Genomic DNA, 22,253 nt, shown 5'->3' with positions numbered 1-22,253 from the left:
TCAAAATGGAAAGAATCATTCAAAGATCCAAAACTAATTCCTGATCTACCTCGAAAATCTGCCGTGGCCATGTTTAGATTGATTACTGGTCATGATTGCCTCGGTAAACACCTCCATCGTATTGGAGTACTGAATTCACCTAAATGCTTACTGTGCACCAGAGAAGAGGACATGGAGATGGAGCACCTGGCTAATTGTGAAACTCTTAGGACATTTGTGGACCTTCCATCAAAATATTGGAAAGCAAGAAGGATGATGACTTCATTGTTAAATCCAGAGCATTAGATACACACAAACACACATTTTTTTAATGGATGGAACATGCCTAGATTTTCAGAATTTCTATAATGTAGTAAGTACAGTTTATTCTTTCTTTGTCAGGAAGTACAGCACCTGCAGAAAGAATATTTTATAATATGAAAATTATATGGTCAAAGGAGAAATTCCGATTAAGTGTTGAACCAATGATGGCTATGCTAATTATTGTAAGACAAAATTGTGACAGAGTGTGATAGGTCGTATGACAAGGTACTAAAAGACCGAAATTTGTTACGTAAAGTTGTTGTTGTTTTCTAATGCCAGGCGTTTGACAATAAAGTCATTTGACCTCTTGCACTCCAATATTTTTCAAAGATATTATCATGACCAGCCAATGAAGCACAGATTTTGAGGTGTTCCGAATCCATTTCTTGGTTTGAGTTGCACAATGGGCAGTTAGGGGACTGATATATTCCAATTCTATACAGGTGTTTAGCCAAACAATCATGGCCTGCTGCCAATCTAAATGCAGCTACAAACGATTTTCGTGGTAAATCGGGAATTAAAATAAAGTAATATCATCTAAAGAATACTCATGGTATGATCTACAATCGTGTTCAGTCAAGATTAACGATTGTAAATTCAAGTTAAAATAATGAATTATACAATGTCTTTAATTGTAAAGTATGAATGAAATGGAATTTTATCAATATTTCTATTTAATTAATTTGAATTATTTGATCCTGTTTGATGTAGAAACATTTTATCAGACAAAACATTTTAATTACTTTTTTCAAAGAACATTACCCATTGCTTTTTCATCCCAGTTTTGTCTCAAGGAATTATGGTCAGCATACCAATAGCTCCTTTTCAATGAAACACACTGCAAAGGCACAAAGTCGGCCTTTTTCATTGTATTTCGCAAGAAAGTTTTAGGTAGATAAGCATTGTTCTGCTTCTTTAATCATCATTGGATTAGTCACTATAATCTTTAAGAGTTAAATGGTTTCGAGAAAAGTTTTCTTGACCAAGTTTTCATACAGAAAGTTCTACAAGGTTCACGTATATGATGTTATGTAGTGTGTTCAGTTCATGACGTAATTTCGTTAGGTTCAAATTATACAAATTAGCATCTGTTTCGAGTTCTTATTAGAGAAAACTAGTGGCTTGTACAGCAAATGCTGCAAACTAAGTTCATCACACGTTCAAATAAATATTTTTCAGATTTATTTTCAATGAAGAATACCAGACATTCTGAAAGTTATTTGCTTCCGTAATAATGAAAGATACTCTCTCTCAAACCAATACTGAAGAGAACCACGCATATAAATATCTACACCACACCAAAATTAAATATATGAAAAAGACCCAACCCCACTTGATTAATGACTATACAAATATTTGATTTTTAATAATATTATTATCTTATGTTAGTTTTATAGCTTTCAGTAATATATACTATATAGCCGCCACTCAGTAAAATATAGAAATCAAAATCTAATTTAAGTTATTCTCTACATCTACTTATATAACCCCTAAACGTTTCACTTTCATATCAATAGCATTAATGAAAAATAGTCACATCATGGCATTAACTACAATAATATTTTATTTCTAATGGTAATAATGTCATCAAACCACCTCAAGTTTTGTAGTTTTTAATATCCAATACACAGCTGTACCCAGAAAATTACACACCACAGAATCGAACCTGTAAATTATTTTTTGTAAGTTAAGTTTTTAGTAACAAATTTAATTTGAGCTCTAAATATGTCAGCATTCTTGCAGATCATGGCCTTCGTGTAATATTGTTTACTGTAGTGTGTGTTTTGTTTTATTCTGAAATGCAATTAGCTAGTTCTCAAAACTGACGACAAATGGATGTTGGAAAATAGGAAAATTATGTTGAAAAATTGACATTTCACTGAAAACTACTATTTTTCTGAAAAACTTTGAGTTCCAAGCTTCAAAATGAGGGGTCATTTATTAAAATCTGTTCAGCCGTTTTCCCGTAATTTCCATTACCAGTTCAAATTATATAAATAGACAAGAGTGATGTTTCGGAAACAATGAAGGCTGATGCAATTTTGCAACAGAAAGATGATCATTAAATAGAAAGCCATCATTGATTTGAGTAATAATTACATCACAAATGTCACTACAAAATTACACAATCAGCTTCAATATAATTATGATGTACAGTAATTAATCTGCGAAAATTCAGTTATCAGATTAAGAAAAAAATCTCTCTCTCCCCCCCCCCTCCCCACTCTCTCACTCTCCCTCTCTCCATCCCTTCCTCCTTCCCTCTTATCCCAACAGCCGTATTAGCTTGAGTGAACCGTGTTCAATCAACATCACAAGTGACTCTAGGCTTTCCATAGCCAATTTAGATCATACCAAAGGATACTCATACATACAATGCTCATTACTGGTGGAATCAAAACAACTCCAATAGATTCTATGAGATTCCTCACTAATATTAACAGCATCAAAATGATAATAGAAGAAAAAGCACTGCTTCAATATCAAAAACTTATCAGACTACCAGGAAACAATTAGCATTCATACAGTCCTCTCTGTAGATTAAAAACTCAAAAAAGTTTCATATCCATTGTTCAAGAATTAAAACAGAAAATCAATATCCCGAATTTAAAAGAAAACTTACAAATTAAACCAAACCCTTTAACTCTATTAAATATAGAGTATAATCTAAATTTAACAGAAGAAATACTGAAATCAGAAGTAAACACTGAAATAATGAAACAATTAATATTAGGTACCCTCCACAAAACTGGCTTCATTTATACACCGACGGATCCTTGATCTACAGAGAACAAGGTGCCGGTGCAGGTGTTACGTGCTGTCTCTTCTCACTTCATAGATCTCTTGGATATGGAACAACAAGTTTTGATGGTGAAATCATTGCAATAAGTGAATGTCTCAGGAATCTTCTATGCCACATCAATAAATTTAGGAATGCAGTTATATTGTCAGACTCCAAAGCAGCTATTCTATCAATAGTCTCTAAACACACACCTTCATCTCAAACAGCAAAAATAAATAAAATGCTCTCTCAACTAATAACAATCAATAAAAGAATTGTATTCCAATGGATACCATCCCATTGTGGAATCCTGGGAAACGAGAATGCGGATGATTTAGCAAAGAAGGGCAGCACTGCTACTTCCAGACCTGTTACTAAATCTACGTATTACTCTGTGAAAAGATTTATTAAATCTACATACTTAGACTTCAACAAACAAAATTTGATAACACAATCTCAAGGGAAAAAATGGAACTCTTTGCATCATAATCCACAGTTGATTCCCGATTTACCACGCAAATCGTATGTAGCTGCATTTAGATTGGCAACAGGCCATGACTGTTTGGCCAAGCATCTGCATAGAATTGGAATATATCAGTCTCCTAACTGTCCATTGTGCAACTTAAATCAAGAAATGGATTCCGAACATCTCAAAATCTGTGCGTCAGTGGCTAACCATGACAATATATTTGAAAAATATCCGAGTACAAGAGGTCAAATGACTTTATTGTCAAATGCCTGGCATTAGAAAACAACAACAACATACAATGCTTCATGGACAATGTCTTAGGACCCTCTATATACCTAAAAGTTCTCACAATTCTCGCACATTATTATACGATAAATTAAATTGAATGCAACAGTTTATGTATATTTTAACACATTTTATTTACCGAGATTTATAAGAAATATAATAATAAAGTTCATCCGATATACCAAAAGAAACAACACAATATTACACACAAAAAATATTAATACATCTAAAAAATAAATTCATTATTATCACTTCTGATCAGTGTAAACATGATCGATTAATTCATACCATCTGAAAATACAGAAAAAAACATATTAAATGCTACTTTCGAGAGAAACAATATTATATCAATACAAAATTGGAACAATTAATTTACAAAATACAATGCACAAAAAGTATGTGAATGTTATAGATCATTATACAGATTTCAATTTATTGCTTTCTTATGGGTTGTTTTTAATGTTACGTTGCAGATCTGCAAAGTATACTTTCACTGCATAATACTCTGAGCTGTGAATCGCCAACAGGTCAGTCACCTTTCTTCATTACGTAACTCTCTCACAGAGCTTAACATCACCATCAGCAGTTCAACTGATCTTCCACAAACGAAGATGCCATAAATTAATTATATTCAGCAATTCAAGGTACTATCACAAATGGTTTTAAAAATCGTATGTGATTCTTGCCTCTGTTATTCAAACAATTGTATGTAAAGACTGGGAGTCTATCAAGGCCATAATATGTTGGCAATTCGAGGCGTAAACAAGCCCATTATAATTGTAGATATAAGATTAATGCTGTGGTTATCCAGTAACTGTACACCACTGATGTGGTGTATTCCCTTCCCAGCATGTTCCACAATACAACCAGTACGATCATCAATCCCTGAAAAAAAAAATGAATTAATGATTTATTCACATAATCACATTACACAAAAAGCTGTCTTACTGACAGATTTTAAAATGTTATGCAGTAGAATCTATGATTATGTCTCGTAATCAAAACATACAAAAATATCATCTCAAGACATCGAAGTTACTAGTAAAACAAAATAAAAACCTGTATCTCCAATGGATCCCCACCCATTGTGACATTATGGGCAATGAGATTGCAGAATGTTTGGCAGAGAAAGGAACTAAAATATTACAAGTACCCTTGAAAAAGATATCTTATCACAGTGCCAAATTGTTCATACGAACACAATTTCAAATCAAAATTTTAAAGAAATTTCAAGAAAACAGTAATAATATGTCTTGGTCGGTATTGCTTTCTGAAAAAGAACATATACCTGACTCTCCTTGACGTGATGCAGTAGCAAAATTTCGAATGCTAAGTGGCCATGACTGTTTAGGAGCTCACCTGTTTAAAATTGGAATTTTTAGTTCACTAAAATGCAGCCTGTGTAACCTATAAGACTTTTTGATGAATCAAGAACAACTACAAAATGTACAGCTTTGGCATCAAATCTTTTGGATTCGGACTCTGTATTATACTGGGAAGTTAGAAGCGAATGGAAAACTTCCAAGTGCCTGGGCAATAGGTACCACCACCACCACCACCACCATCAGTAGGCAGTTCCTTCTCAGCCAGTAACCCCACCAATTCCTTTTCCACTTTCTAATCAATTTCAGCATCATTCTTTCTTCAACCACTCTTTCCAATACAGCTTCATTTTTTATTATGTCTGTCCATTTCACACTCTCCATTCTTCTCCACATCCACATTTCAAATGCTTCTATTTGCTTCTCTTGACTTTGTCGTGATGTCCATGTTTCTGCCCCATACAATGCCACATTCCACACAATGCACTTCACTAGTCTCTTCCTTAGTTCTTTTTCCAGAGGTATATATATATATAATCACCTGTATAGCCTCTCTTTCTCGAAAACTATATGATACTGGTTGTTCATAAAAAAAAAAAATGATAACCAAAACCTATGTAAAGAATCGACTGGTGGTAGTGCCATTTCCCGTAACAAACCGGAAGTAGAGGTACCTGTGGTCAACTTCGAAATTTCAAATTAGAACATGAGTCACTGAAGGTACCATTGGAAACTACTTTTAAAAAGAAACAATTTTTACTGAAACTTTATATATATATATATATATATATATATATATATATATATATATATGGTCTAGTGGTCAGAGCTTCTGGCTATAGTTCATGAGGTCGCGGGTTCGATTCCCGGTTAGAGCACAGGAATTTTTCCTTAAAGGGGATTATTCCTGTGTTCGTCCATGGTCTGGAATTTAGGTTAAGTTTAGATTTAAGACCTCTCCTGACACCACATTATCATAATCATCCTATCACATCATTGGGGTAATGTAACTCCGCCTTCCAGGCACCCCAACCTCAGAAGTGGGTTACAACTAAGCCACGGCCAGGAGAGAAGACCAGAAATGTCGAAAAGACAACCTGGTGGCATTGGATAAAAAAAAATATATATATATATATATATATATATATATATATATATATATATATATATATATATATATATACTCAAATGATGTGAGCAAGATATGCTTGGTAAACAATCAGGGAATAAACTTCTTCACGTGGTATACACCTCTACCATGAAGGAAGTCTTGGTAAAGATTTTCCATCATCAACAGCCTGATATTGAAATAGGAATCTCATATCTTAAGTCAAATATAGTAACCATGGTCAGTAAATAGAATATAGTTATAATAATAATAATAATAATAATAATAATAACAATAATAATAATAATAATAATAATAATAATAATAACTGAAAGGTTCTGGGCTCAATTCCAGATGGTGATGGGTTTTTTTCGTTGCCATACTTCCAGAGTGACCCCCAGGTCCACTCAGACTGCCAGTAAATTGAGTATAGAGTCTTTCCCAGGGGTAAAAGACAGTCAGAGCATGGTGCTGACCACACCACTTCATTCTAATGCCAAGGTCAAAGAAGCATGAGCTCTACCTTCACACCCCTCAACACGTCTCTGGCATATAGGCCTATAAGGGAATATCTTTACTTACCTGAATATTGAAGTGTTGCCCCTAGAATAGAATCAATCAGACTCCCTACAAAACCAGCAAAAGCACCTGCAAAGATGAGTGGCCATTGTGGAGGACTAGCTGCGAGTATATTTGAATCCACGAAGTAGAGGACAGACAAATAGTAGGCGAGACCAATGACTGTACCACCCAAGAGACTGAATAGCAGTCCAGGAATTGTTACACCTCCATTTGTACCTGCAACAGAAACAACAGAGTCTAAAAGCTGTAATACATAGAACAGTGTACAGAGTGATTCAGACCACCTGTAACAGTAATTTATTTCGGAAACTAGTGCATTAAAATTTTCGAGACAAAAAATATTTGTAACCAAAGCACGTGTGAACTTTCACTTCAGCTTGATTTCATCGATCAGCCCTATCAGGAAGTAGGATCAGTGGGGTATCACATTAAAATTTCAAATGGGAGTTGGGGTCAAATAGGGTACCATTTTATAGAGTTCTTCAAAACAAACATCTTCCATAGGAAACGTTTTTATTAATTACTTTGTTTTATTAATCCACTATTGATTATTTTTTTAGATCGTGATTTACTCTGAAACGGTTAGAAATTCTTGTATACTTTTTATATTGATTATTCCTCAAATATCTCATTAATCTGTAACAGAAGCCATTCTTTCACTAATGTGCATGCTTCTATATAATTCATGAAAATTGTAACTGTGACCACTATTTTATGTTATCACTTTACTATTGTTTATTGGTTATAAAATATGTATTTTGATGCCAACTATAACCCTAATATACCTCAGGGTGAAATAGGGTTTATTAAATTGGATAATAAGAAAAAAAAATTACTACTCTTTCAAGAAGAAAATGTACGAAACGACAATATCATTAACATTGACAAATGTAAACAAGACAATTTATGTTGACTATTACACTCCTACTACGTCATACTACTTTTGACCAATAAAACGGTACGAAAGGACGAATTTCAACCAATCATGGCTGCTTATCGCACAATTTTATCGCATCCCTAGCATTTGTTTAATTTTATCGCGTCCCTAGCATTTGTTTCTTTGTTTGCCAACATTTGAAACTGCGCTGATCTGGACATCAAAAAAATATATATAAATAAAATTACAAACCACTCCAGTCGATGCACAGCAGTTTCAAATATGACTCGCATTGGCATTCAAGAACAAGAATTAATAAAAATCACTGATCATACCTATGCATCTTCTGAAATCCGATTTACAAATAAATGAAGAGCACCATTCGGAAATCCTGAATAAGTTGAATACACCATGTAGGCCTAAATCAACGAGTTCCACTTCTATTACGCACACGTCCAATATAACATCAATTGAACCACCAACCACATTCAAATTTGAAAATTGTACATTCAATAATTATTCCTTTTAAAATTATTCATGTTTATTTTTAATGTCATCGTCGTTAATTAAAACTTTTCTAACACTTGTGTATATTAGTTAGGTTATGTTATAGCTTCTGCTATATGATATTACGGATAATCACGTATCAGAGATTGTTTAATATTAAGATTTATTGAAAATCATCTGTCAAGTGACGTTGATTACTGGGATTTGGATAATTGAAGTTGAATGTTGCATTTTAATAAAAATGAAACTGAATCAACAAAGCCTTCTTGACAAGTAACATTGCCATTATGTATAGATCGAGAACTTCTTGACGAGAAGGCATTGCTCACTACTGCCATCTAGCATGCATCTAGCGTAATATTTGTAATGTTGAGATGGTACAATAATACATTTGAAGACAGTTGTATTTTCGTAAGTCAATTAATATTTTATTGTATTGGAGTACTTCGTTACTTCTAATCTTTATGTACTTTCTTCTAATCGTGTAATAGTCAATTAAATTCCACTCGAGTTTTGATTTTCTGTAGATAAATCAAAACGTCTAGTGAGATTACTGTTGATAAATGTTACTAAAAGGCTGAAACATGATATTTGAAAGAAACTCAAATCAAGTTGTATGGTTTGGGGTGTAAATTCCAACACATCAGGTTACAAAGATACTCGGTTAACTATTTCAAAAAAATAAATAAATACATAAAGTGTTATTGTTTTTTTTTACTATGTATCAGTTACACTTTGTACTCCATAGTGGGCCTAGCTGAGGATTCCTATCACAGAATAGCATAGAATAGAATGTTTTATTTAACTGGCAGAGTTAAGGCCATAAGGCTTTCTCTTCCACTCAACCAGCCTTAATCAATACAATAGTGACATACATATTTAAATTATGAATATTTACAATACACTATACTGAAATTTTATCTATCAAACGAAAACTTCACTTCACATAGATAAGTAAACAATACAAACATTAATACTGATCACAGATACGGCATGTAATATAGTTTATATGAAATGCAAATTGTTATACATGATACAAATATAAAAACTGTAAACGAATTTTCACTCACATATAACTATATAAAGTTAATGATTTATACAATAACATTGCACGATTTTAATTATGAACATACAACACAAAAAATGTTGGTTTTACTAGTAAGTGAAGGCTCGTCGTGTGCCTTTTAAAATGTTTTTAACTTTTTAACTTAATTTAAATCTTTTAGCATTCACCTTTAATATTTATTTATTTATCTAATGGCTAGTACATGATATTTACTATCATTGACTGAGCGAAAAACAAGGAAGTGGTGAACAAAACTACGGATTAAGTAATTAAAAACATTCGGGCTCTGGCTTCCCAGTAGCGGTCGACTTCCTTGGAGGATTTCAGAGCAGGGCATTTTGCAAGACGTTGTCTGTCCATGTCTTCCTGTTGATGGCACAAAATGCAGGCTGATGATGGAAGGATGCCAAGACGATTGAGGTGTTTACCCAGGATGTCATGTTCAGTGTTAAGACGAAAGCTTGCAACTGCCAGTCTTCTGGGTTCAGGAGGTATATCCTTCAGTAATTTCCTACGTTGTTGCGAAATATTTATGTCCAGTTCTTGTTGGTGATTATTTTTTTGTAGTTGCTTGATATATTGTTTTACTGAGCTAAATGTCAAAGGTTTCCGTGGGTTTATTCACCTTTAATATTGTGTTAACAATTCCACTCTGTTATATTACAGTCAAATGCCATACAAAAGAGGTTAACATATTGAAAATTGCATGTATCTGATGACGTCACAATGGTGATGAAAACGTTCATACAAATTGTAAGATATGTAATATAAAGAGTTCTACTCTATGATATTATATGATAAGTCAATGACGGAAATATGACAAAACATTTATTTGATATTACTTATAGACTTATCTGAACACACTCAAAATGAATTGCAAGAATCATTTTCACAAATGTCCAAATCTCAGGTCATCTCGTCTGGACTCAACATCAAAGTATACTGGGAAGCAAGGCAGTGAATGGAGGCCATTCAAAAGTCTGCACAATAGACTACCACTGCTATAGGCTAATCATATAACAGTAAAAAACCAATTTAAAAAATAAACGAAAAAGAAATTGAAATAGCTTCAATAAAATATAATTTTCAGGCTGAAGCTACTCCTCATTAGTTGGTATAGGGTAATTCTTATACTGTGGACCATTTCGTACAACAATCTACTTGCTGAATTTAATTTAATGTCTCTTGCCAGTCGTAGATTACTTGCTGAACAACTTTTATTATATAAAATATTCAACGGTCTATTGGATAATTGAGAAATATTATCACAAATCCAGATTAACGCTAGAACATCACATTTAAGAAATCGCAATTGTTATATTATAAAAAACCAAACACTTCATCACATAAAAATTCACCAGTGTTAAAAATGTGTTCAAATTTCAATGAAATATGTAAAACATGGGATCTAGATTTCTGCATTTCTTACATGGAATACAAACATTTTCTTATTAATATACTGAAGGTAGTTGATTTTATATAATATTGCTATTTGTTACTCTGTAATTTGCCAATTATAGCTACATTTTACATTTTTGGTTATGATATCTATATTTAACTATTTTTCATTTATTTTATTTTGTATTTTTCATTTATATCTATATCTGTATCTCTTATCATCATCATCATCATCATCATCATCATCATATCCCTCACGTATTAGACCCTACAGGATCTGTTACGGTCTCATGCCAGCGCTTGCGTGGTCTTCCCAATTTCCTCTTTTCTCTTGGTACATAAGTAAGAATCTGTTTAGGCCATCTAGTGCGATCCATCCTTTCGACATGTTTTTTCCACTGAAATCGATATTGTTGAACAAAATTAACATAGGATCCATTTTGAGTTCCTGCAATATGTCCACATTTTTACGGTGTTCCAGCAAAGAGCATCCCGCTGTTTGTCTCATGAACCTCATTTCCACTGTCGTCAGCCTTTGCTCATCAGCTTTTCTGATTGTCCATGCCTCGCTACCGTAAGTGAGGACCGGTCGAGCTAGTGTTTTATATATCTTTAGCCTTGTATGTTTCTGAACATGGGAGGATTTGAAGACGGCGTTAATGACGCCAATGATTTTTATAAATTTAGATATTTTGTTTGACATATCTTCATCAGTGATGTAAGAGGTTATAACCTAAATAGTTAACCTTATCTTAATAGTATCTCTTATTTAGGTAGTATCTATTTGTCTGTTCTTTTTTTTTTCTTTCCTTTTCTCATTTTCCATTTTAATTTGTATTTACACTTGTATCTATTTCAACTCTTTTTTTTATTTTTTCATGTTATTTTTTTTTTTTTTTTTAACGAATATCTGTACTGTCTATTGTAATTGGGGCTTTGCCCTGCTACAGGCATAAGTAAATAAATTTCTTTGAGATTTATTCAGCAGACATTGTGTTCAGATATTACAAGCCTTACCTTTAGGCACCTTCTCTCTGGTGGTTACGAGGAATGGTTCTGCATGACCAACAACTGTTCCCAGTTCGGAAGCCCAGGTGTCACCATTACTACAAGCAAAGGCACCTGTAACATAGTATTTTCGTGTACAATATAAATCCTTGCTATTAGTAGTGACAAATGTTGAAAAACTTGATCCATATCTTCAGTCATTTATGTGAAATGATAGTAACAATGTATTTAAGTACACTTACCTAGAATTCCAAGACTTAACCAAGAGGCTCGGTAATCTTTGATGAAGTTTATTGGTCTTTCCCCACAACCCGAATCCAGCATGTACAAAAATGCTAGCTGTGTTGCCATGCCACCATTACACAACACGTGGATCCATGCTCTCTGTCCACCTAATCGAACACACAAAGAAACAGTGTACTGTATTGGTTGAATAAGCAGAAGCTAATGAAATAATAATATGTTCTCTCTTTTCACTTGACTCTTTAGAGCAGCCGTGGCGAAAATGTGACTCACGGGCACATTGTAGCTCGCAATGATAGCTGTGCATTTCTCTTGCTTCCTACTTCTCCCAACCCCCACCCTCTCACTCACTGGAGTCAAACTCCGATCCATTTGTATTTGTCTCTGACCTGCAAGTGGCATATCGTCGCAATGTCTCTCTCGAAACCATGTACCTCTACAATAACGAAAGTTTCAAGTAGGATGGGAGGGCGCATTTTTTTGCTGCCAATGTGGTGAGAATATTAAATGTATGATTTGTTCACAAGTATTACGAGGAAAACGGTTGTAAGTTTAATTTCTTTGCCTTTGCTTCCATCTTATCCCGAATGTGAACACTGTTAAAGTTGGACCCTGAAAACTCAAATTAGTGTTGGAAGTTGACACATCATGCATAACGTGCCGCGCCGAAGTGGTGTGCAACTTGAAAATGGGTCACAGTCCTGCCATTTATCTGCAGTATGTGGAACCTGAATCACGCAAGTGAAGTGGGTAGGCATTAGATACACACACAATTGTAAAAGGAAATAATGCTAGTAATAGTCTTTTTTATTTTTATTAAAAATTCAATTAAATAGTAAACCTTTCAGACAGAATACAAGTAAATATAGAAATATGACGATAAGTCTCACAGAGTCCATTATTATTTACCTAATATAATTACAAATGAAATGGATTCAGAACACCTCAAAATCTGTGCTTCAGTGGCTGGCCATGATAGTATCTTTGAAAAGTATTGGAGTGATGAAGAAGAAGAAAAATAGCAGTAGAGGTTTTTTTATTTTACCTTCTGTGTGGTTTTCTTCAACTTTACGTTTTCGTTCACTTCGAAATTTTGTTGCTTTGGAAGAGCTAACAAAGAACGTCATGAGGCACATCAGAAATGAATAACTAGTAAGAGTCAGCACAAAGCCCACAAATATACCTGAAACAGTACATTAAAACCAATTAAAAAAAATTAACAACAAAATGTTAATTGTTCATTAATCCTATTTCAATTGTATGTACGACATAGACACTGTATTTTCTCGAATACCTTGCGCATTTTTTTTTCCGAAATATACAAACTAAAAAAAAAAAAACAGGTGCGCGGATTATTCGAAATGAAGTTGGCAACATTGCCCAAATTTCCTCCTGCACAACTCCTAAGATGGTGGCACATGCCATTAACTGGGTACAACTAAAGGTATGAGATTGCAATCCTTTACCTACAGCACTACACCTGTGGAGTAATGGCTAGCACGTCTGGCTGCGAAACCAGGTGGCCCGGGTTCGATTCCCGGTCGGGGAAAGTTACCTGGTTGAGGTTTTTTCCGGGGTTTTCCCTCAACCCAATATGAGCAAATGCTGGGTAACTTTCGGTGCTGGACCCCGGACTCATTTCACCGGCATTATCACCTTCATATCATTCAGATGCTAAATAACCTGAGATGTTGATAAAGCATCGTAAAATAACCTAGTAAAATAAAAAAAATTACCTACAGCAAAAAACTTTTTTCTTTTTGCCTTTTAAAAGTGAGGTGCGCGGTTTATTCGAGAAAATACGGTAATACCACATTGCAGACTTACATTAAACTTAATGGAATTATCAAAATACTTTTGGTAAACTACGATTGTGGATACAATATTGAATTCACACACTACATCAAAAATAACAGTAAGTTATGGAAGTGAAACTTGGATTTTAAATATAAGAAATCTACAGCACAAATGCGCCTATAGAGACCATTACTGAGTTCTACTAGACCTGACAACCAAAAAAAGTAGGGAGAAGCTTAAGATACCTTGCATAACCGAGGACAATGACACATCAGCAAAATTGGAAAAATCACCTACAATGTACGGAGACAGTAAAATTACCAAAAATAGCTTCCAACTATACTCCAACAAGTCACAGAGACCAGGGATGACCAACACATCAATTTATCAGCCTAGAACACCTTTCTTAGAATATTATGGATTTATTAATTTGTCCTACAGAATAATCTCTGTAATGTTGACAACTAATATTTGAAGAGAAAAATCAGCTCTGGCGCCGGGGATCGAACCCGGGTCCTTGATTCTATGTACCAAGCGCTCTGACCACTGAGCTACGCCAAATTCAATCCATAGATATATGTGTCTAGTGTCAAATGCCATTGTACTAGGAGTACATTCAGTTGAGTGACTTATTTGGCCGGGATTCCGCAGTTATGATGCACTACTAACTGTGAGAATATTATGGATTTATTAATTTGTCTACAGAATAATCTCTGTGATGTTGACAATTAATATTTGAGGAGAAAAATCCGCTCAACTGAGTGCACTCCTAGTATAGTGGCAGTTGACATTGGACATATATGTCAACATATATGCCTAACTTGGAGTCAGGCCACAAAGGGAAACATTGAAGGAGGAAGGTTCGATCCGGTGCTGTGGATTGAATTCGGAGTAGCTCAGTGGTCAGAGCGCTTGGTACGTAGAATCAAGGACCCTGGTGATCCCCAGCGCTGGAGCGGATTTTTCTCCTCAAATATTAACCTTTCTTAGAGTTCAATGTAACAGGTCACATATCATAGGCCTGTTCATGAATGATAGTGATGGATGACGAAGACGAAAAATAAGAATTGTACGTGAAAATTTTCAAAATATATCAGTTCCTCACTTATACTTTAATGAACAAAAAACTGTCTCATCTTACATGCAAAAAACAAAATTACAATATATATGTTTCAGGATGAGGAACTAGCTAGTAGGATATGATACTTTCCTTCAATTTAAAGTGATCTTTAAGCAATAAGACAGCATAAAATACTATTACTTAATGCAGTTATTACTAAGTAAGTGTATGTTTTCTTTGCAAGATTTGTTTATTTTTATATAAGAGTGATACCTAAAACAAAATTATTGTCAAAATGTGTTTGGTACTCAAAACATATAATAAATACTGACAGAGGAATCTGTAGTTTCGAGTTGCCAAAATGTCAACTCCTGTTCATCAGCACTACGGATATGTGCAGTCAGGAAGCACAATGGTAGGCACACTACGCAAACTTCATGCTCATTACATCATCAATGTGCTCTAACTGCTCTATTTGATCTAGTGATTACTGTGGGTATTGTCTCTGGATTAACATAACATGGATTCAATTCTGGCTGACTGTCCAGGAAAGAGCATTAGAAACAATTATTGCTGAAGAGTGAAAAGCCTAACAAAAAAGAATTAAGCACAGCTTCCACCAAACAAGGAAGTTATGCTTGTAGCAGATTTACTACATTCTTCAAAAAATTACATATCTTGCCATTACCCTGTATTTATATTTATGAAACCTTAAATTTGATCAAATACAATTTGCATAGCTTTCCTACAAATTCAGACACACACCAGCACAATACAAGAAATAAAGATAATATTTTTATTGAAAGTTTGAACACAACTCTATATAAAAACAGTTTCATTCATGCTGGTCTTCTTACGTACAATAGCCTACCAAATTATCTTAAAGAAATATCTGCACATCAGAGATTTAAGAAAGCTCTTTATAAAATTTTAATCAAAAACTGCTTTTACAGTATGAACGAATTTATTGAAAATTGTCATAATTGAATAGGAAAAGAATGCCTTACTTAAAAAAACTTTACTTCCTCTTTTCCAGATCCTGACTTCGAGAAGGATGTCTTCTCATGAAGGACGCGATGGTTGAAATTGACTCCTGACTTCAAGACATACTGCAAACGGGACTTATAGCCGAAATCGACCGACCTGTAGTTTTCTTCAATCAAGTTCCAAGTTTTGTATATTTGTATTTGTGTTGCATTTAATTACAGTTATTAATTTTATGTATATTATGTAATTAATTATTAGTTTGTAAATATGACATGTCCCATATCATGTATATGATCAGTGGATGTAATAAATGATTATGATTATGAAATATCCATCTGTTCATGAATAAAGACGAATAAAGTAAACATTGTATATCTAGTCCTGCCAATATTTCATTTTCAATTCTTGGTAACAAATGTCACCACGATAATGATTCTGGAGACCTCTAAAAAAAAGAATCAGTACATGTCAATTTAAAAAATCTCGACTTCATTGCAGAGGATTCAGCACTGGAAAACAACTTACTTACTTACATTCCGTCCCACAAAAATAATACATAATTGTGTCAGCTAAGGTCGAAAAAATTAATTACACATAAACTATTGTCTATGACATAAAAAAATTAACTTTATACTGGGATGCAGTGGCGGCCGGTGAGGCATTTTGGTGGTGATGCCAAAAATGAAAAAAGGTTTTACGCAAATTACCCTAGTGAAACTCATAATCGCAGCTCACGTTTACATTATGTTAAATAAAACACATTAATTAAACCAGCTATTTTACCAGGTTATAGTTAATAATGCATCTAGTAACAGTTACAATAACATTTCCGAAACTAATAACGAAATTTACAGATACAGATAATGCAAAATTTTCACAGTATTGTTAGTCAAATACAAATAAATTTTATAACTAATAAAATTACTGGCAAAAATACATGAGATAAAAAGTGATATAGATAATAAACAAACACATTTGCATTTTATTTAACAGACCGATGAATCCAAGGCAGCGGCCTGAATAACACATGTTCATGTTCTGCACAGATTTCATATATCGTTAACAAAAGCATCAATACTATAGCAACAGTGTGGCGATATTTATTTGCCGCAAAATAAAACAAATATTACACAACATTAACAAACAGTTTTACTTAATATGAAAAAGTATTTATCTTTCTAAAAAGAATCATGACTATCTCTGCATTCAATATAGTTAAACGGATAATACTTTACACATTCAAATCCAAGTTATGTGCATTAGTTTTAAATTGGCAACATTACATTAACATTTGGCGCGGAACTTTAACTTGTGTTTTCGTGCAAGTCTGCGGTTGATGGTTCCGTTCCTAACGTCTCCAACAACCCTGCCATCTAGCGAAATTTCTGCATTACTGTGCTCTAGCAGCCGGAATGTTAACTACCGAGTCAAATTGAATTCGGCTCAAAGTCTGCCATAAGAAGCGCATATAAACTAGAATCAGTAGCCTTTTGTACAGTGTTATATGGACGTAGGCAGTGCCACACCGAAGTGGCTCCAACATTTGGAAAAACGCTGCAAGAGTGCGTCCCGATCTGTGCACGCGCTCGTTCAGATGAAATACGAATAAAATGTGTAGAAATAAACTATTACAACTGCTTTTTAGGATATTATTTTTTGTTTATTTCATTGGTGGTGCCATGGCACACTGGCACTACCTCAAAAGCCACCCCTGCTGGGATGCCAGAAAACAAAAGATTTAAAATCACAAATATGACTGGTAAACAACAACTATTTCATTTATGGCCTACAGAAAGTTAAGACTAAATGTATACCTACCAAGAATAGCACCAGATATAACTAAATTCTTCTTACGAAGACCCCATGCAGCTACTACAAGTGGAGTTATGACTGATACAAGCCACCGTGTTGGAGGGATTACAAAACCATCTGTAAACACATGTAACAGATATTATTAATTGCCATGTATTTAGATATCATGAGATTAAATTAATTTACTGAGCTCATTCCAATGCTTTCAGCAAGTAATTACATAGCCTGAAGCTAAACTTGTCACTATTTTTACAAAGATTTATATAATGTTAGCAACTTCATGAAAATAATCATGTTAAGTAAGTCTTTTGCTCAATATTACACTTCTGTCAAGTTAAAAGAACTGCAAATGTGACTTTTTGGTAATTCTGTCGAAGTTGGTCAATATGGCGGATCAGTGACAGGTTAGCTTTGGTTTGTTCAGGCTTTTTGTATGCCTAACAAAAAAAAAAAAAACGTATATGCAAGACATTACAAAAGCCTCAACAAATCAAACCTAACATGAAACTGATAATCGATGATGTCATTGGTGTTCGTCAGATTGACCAGCATTTTCTACATTATTACCGATTTTTTTTTATTATGAATTTAAAGGGTAAACAATAGCTATAAATAATGTTCTTACCTCAAATTAGGTTAAGTTAGGTCAGGTTAGACTAAGTGAGATGTTACAAGTTCGGTAGTAGCTAGTGTAACTTTCCTTTAATTTATTTATTGTGATTTCGGAATTTTTACAGCATAAAAAATAAGTAGAAAAGCTTACAATAATTAGATTTTCAGTCAGAGTTAGCTTTTCTTATTTGTTGTAGTGGGTACACTTTTGGGGACTAATTTTTTTAGTAGGTTATTTTACGACGCTCTATCAACATCTTACGTTATTTAGCACCTGAATGAGATGAAGGTGATAATGCTAGTGAAATGAGTCAGGTGTCCAGCACCGAAAGTTACCCAGCATTTGCTCATATTGTGTTGAGGGAAAATCCCAGAATAAACCTCAACCAGGTAACTTGCCCTGACTGGGATTCGAACGCAGGCAACATGGTTTCACGGTCAGACGCGCTAACCGTTACTCCACAGGTGTAGACTTTGGAGACTAAAGAAATAAACAGTATACTCATAAGAAACAAGCCTAATTTTATTTGTAAGTTAGGTCTATCTGTATTCTCAAAAGAAGTGAAACAAGCCTCCCTTTGCTAGCCTTTAATAGTGTTAGTCACTTATAACCTTATTGCTCTAACCAGAGTTAATACATTGTAATGTATTGTATTGTATTTATTAACATTCCATGGTATTCATACAATGCTTACAGCTAGATATGGAACAAGTCAAAAAACTTAATACTATTATAAAGTCTTAATTTATAGTCACAGTCTAGATGAAATATATACAGACGAGATTTACAATAAAGTCTACTAGTACAACACAAAGTTTTAGTATCAATTTCATGAAGTGTTATTGAATGTCATGAATTCATCTACAGAATAGAAGGCGTGAGAAATTAGGTACTTCTTTAATTTGGCCCTAAATAATCTTATGTTTTGAGTTTCATTTTTTATATCGATAGGGAGGCTATTAAAAATTTTTACTGCCATATAACGCACTCCTTTTTGATAGCACGATAGACTTGCTGATGGAGTATGAAAGTCATTTTTTGACGTGTATTTATGCTATGAACTGTTGAATTAGTTACAAAGTTTTCACGATTACATACGAGGAAGACTATTAATGAAAAGATATACTGACAAGCCATGGGCATTATTTGTAGTTTTTTTAAAATAGTCCTACACGATTCCCTAGGTTTGGCACCTACTATTATTCTAATTACTCTTTTTTGTAATAGAAATATATTGTTACTATCTGTGGAATTTCCCCAGAATATTATTCCAAAACTCATTACCGAGTGGAAGTATGCAAAGTTGTGGAGATCTAATAATTCTGTGGTGTTCGGGTTAAGGGGGATAAGTAATTTTTTTGTGCAGATGGAATTTTGTTCCCCAGATGAACACACAAGTTAAATTATAAGTGAGTGTGCAAAAATCAAAAGAATATTAGCAGTTGATGTGTTTTATTTGTGTAGAAAATTATTTGCAATAAGAGTTCCAAGTTTAATTTTCATTAATCTCCATTAATCTCTCATTTTTATGACTTATCCCCCTTTACCCAAACAACACAGAATTATGAATTGAAAGGAGATTTCTACATGAACTCATTAATAGTTCCACTGTTACTTCGGTTTTAGCATTTGGCAGACAAAGTGTAAATATGAGAATGTAACATTGATAATTATATAAGAACATCATAAATAAAGTAGATATCGCTATCTTATAGCCTACATGGATATACTTAGCCCTAGATTTACCTTCATGATAAATTGCATTTGCGTCAACCGTGAAAAAGGAAAAGGCAAGATTTCCAATCCACATCAGCATAGACAAGGGAAGTGCAACAGCACATATTAACACTGGTAACAAAGTAGTTGCCTTTGTTGTATCTTTTTTCACATGTTTTTGCAGAGTTGTAGCTGCCATCGTGCATTTCAACCTAAAAAAAGAATTATTTTTTTCAGATAGAGTGAATTATTTTTCTAAATTTCATATTCAACAAGTTAATATTATATTATTTTTTTGTTTTGTGGGTAGGCCTAATGGTTTAAGTAATTAACAAGTACGCCCTACAGTATTTCATGACAACACATCTAAACTAAGTCAATATTTATTTCTACGAGATAAAATATAGAATAGGCCCATAAAAGTATTAACAGACTCATATTACCACTGTAATAGGGATAGGTTATAGATTTGTTTCTGTGTAACATTATTCTGTAAATTGAATTTCATTTGTTGTAATTTACTTAATTCCTTTCTCGCATGTGCAATGACGATTCAAGTACATTACCGTGGCAATCTGGTGTTATTCCATGTTACACATTTACACTTTATTCAAGTTCAATTAACGACAAAGTAATTACGTATATCCTTTCAATCTTGACTGTGTACGTTTAATATAACATAACCTATAAGTAATTCTGCACACAGGCTACAAACAAAACACTTTGATGTAATCATCTTAAAAATTGAACTTACACACCGTTCTCCAACTTAATAGAATATATATATTTATTTTTATATTTTGGGTTTACTTTAAAATGCACATTTGTTGTATTCCTACCGACATAAAAAAAATATACTACCGGTAAAAAAAGAAACTTTGTAGGACGTCTGAGTTTATAACATTGTTCACAATTAATTTGTTCCTGAAATACTTCTTGAATTAGAGAAAATAATACAAAATGTGTGCCGTGCAACATTTCCCTGCAACAGTGCCATCGTAAGACAGCACAAATGACAAATCTAACAATAAATGTCAAATAAAAATTATAATCATGTATGTACACTGAAATTGAAGGAAGCGGAAGAATCTACACTCAAGTGATAACAAAAGTAACACGCATGCTAGCTGCTTACCAATCAAGGGGACGTTGCGGGTCAGTCTCTCACGTCTGTTTTTTTTCCTACTAAAGTAAAATACGTCTACTGTGGTAATAGGTCTTGCGTCCAAATTTCAACATTACTATCTTGTCATTCCATAGTTCATACTCCAGTCGCGCGATGATCTAACTTCACTGTAATGAGAATATGACATCGTAGCCTACCTCGTTTGTACTCTACTATGATCGTTCAATGTTGTGAGACTTTTTTTTAGCTGATTATTTAACGACGCTGTATCAACTACTGGGTTATTTAGCGTCGGTGGGATTTATGATAGCGAGATGATTACTTAACATTCGCCTTACGGTTGGGGAAAACCTCGGAAAAAACTCCAAAAGCCCAAATGGTAATGGAACAGACTTTACACAATACAGTAGAAACATTTTAGGTACCGTACCTATTCTATCTCGGCCCCTTTTCACAATATTCATGGTACATCCGATGATGTACTGGTACCGGTATCAAGAACAACAATATTACATATTTGTGAGTTAATTATTTGGATAATTATGTTTTCTTAAATTCGCGCTGTACACAAATCCAAAGATTTTTTTCAATTTCCCAGAATTCAAAATAATATACCAGTGACACCGATATTCTTTATGATTGAAATCTGGTACTCGTCTTCAAGGCAGCAAGCTATTGTAGCTACAGCAAGATCCTTCGCTTGTTTACCCATATAAGACCAATAATGTATTTATCCTTGGTTTGAAAGCCTATAGTAGTCGAAGTCTATTTCAGTAATCTGTGATTTTTGCTGTTGTCTGCTTATCAAGTTAAGGCTGCAGAGAGTACAAACAAATGGGAACATATTAATGCTGCAAGCTTCCAGACTATAAACGAGGAGCATCGTTTCAAAACGTATTATGTGCAACTTATAATTTTTTTTACACGAACGACGAAAAACTGGATTACTCGTAAACCAGAGAAGTTTTCAAAACACTACACAAAACCATTTTGAAGTACTGGTTTCACAGTTTACAAATATGACGACTTGGAATCATCAGACTTCACAGCATGAAAGAAAAATAAATAGAAAGTAACAAATTTAATTTCGTCCACTGGGGGACTTAATACGTTTTGAAACGATAACAGACTCTGGGAAAATGCAGAGTCGAGTAGCACAATCGGTTGTCATTGTTATTCCATTTCAACACGC

At 33.8% G+C, this 22,253-nt stretch overlaps 1 protein-coding gene across 6 annotated transcripts; it reads right to left on the bottom strand.

The window, feature by feature from the left end:
* Positions 1-3,937: 3,937 nt before the first annotated feature.
* On the bottom strand, positions 3,938-21,237 carry LOC138712599 (transmembrane protein 19). Of its 6 annotated transcripts, none has more exons than XM_069844570.1 (8): positions 21,071-21,237; positions 19,966-20,147; positions 17,613-17,723; positions 12,996-13,133; positions 11,950-12,099; positions 11,717-11,821; positions 6,852-7,067; positions 3,938-4,724 (listed from the first exon to the last, which is right to left on the bottom strand). In XM_069844570.1, exons 2-8 carry the CDS (start codon positions 20,132-20,134, stop codon positions 4,567-4,569), a joined length of 1,047 nt encoding a protein of 348 aa, XP_069700671.1. In that variant the 5' UTR covers positions 20,135-20,147; positions 21,071-21,237; the 3' UTR covers positions 3,938-4,566. The 6 variants fall into 6 exon arrangements, with proteins under 6 accessions (XP_069700671.1, XP_069700668.1, XP_069700670.1 ...); XM_069844567.1 differs by lacking the exon at positions 21,071-21,237 and adding an exon at positions 20,694-21,030; XM_069844569.1 differs by lacking the exon at positions 21,071-21,237 and adding an exon at positions 20,797-21,030.
* Between the last annotated feature and the right edge of the window lie 1,016 nt (positions 21,238-22,253).

Source organism: Periplaneta americana, chromosome 13 (assembly GCF_040183065.1).
Source record: "Periplaneta americana isolate PAMFEO1 chromosome 13, P.americana_PAMFEO1_priV1, whole genome shotgun sequence".
In the NCBI taxonomy this organism is placed as follows: domain Eukaryota; kingdom Metazoa; phylum Arthropoda; class Insecta; order Blattodea; family Blattidae; genus Periplaneta; species Periplaneta americana.
This window is presented reverse-complemented; position numbering and strand designations above follow the sequence as displayed.

Excerpts from the sequence above, each read along its gene's own strand:
- LOC138712599 (XM_069844566.1), bottom strand. The coding sequence starts at position 20,913 with ATGTTGCACGGCACACATTTTGTATTATTTTCTCTAATTCAAGAAGTA. Across the intron at positions 20,148-20,689 it reads ATTAAGTTGGAGAACGGTGT|GTTGAAATGCACGATGGCAG; the intron begins GTAAGTTCAATT and ends TTCTTTTTTTAG. Across the intron at positions 12,100-12,995 it reads TGAAGAAAACCACACAGAAG|GTGGACAGAGAGCATGGATC; the intron begins GTAAAATAAAAA and ends GTGTTCGATTAG.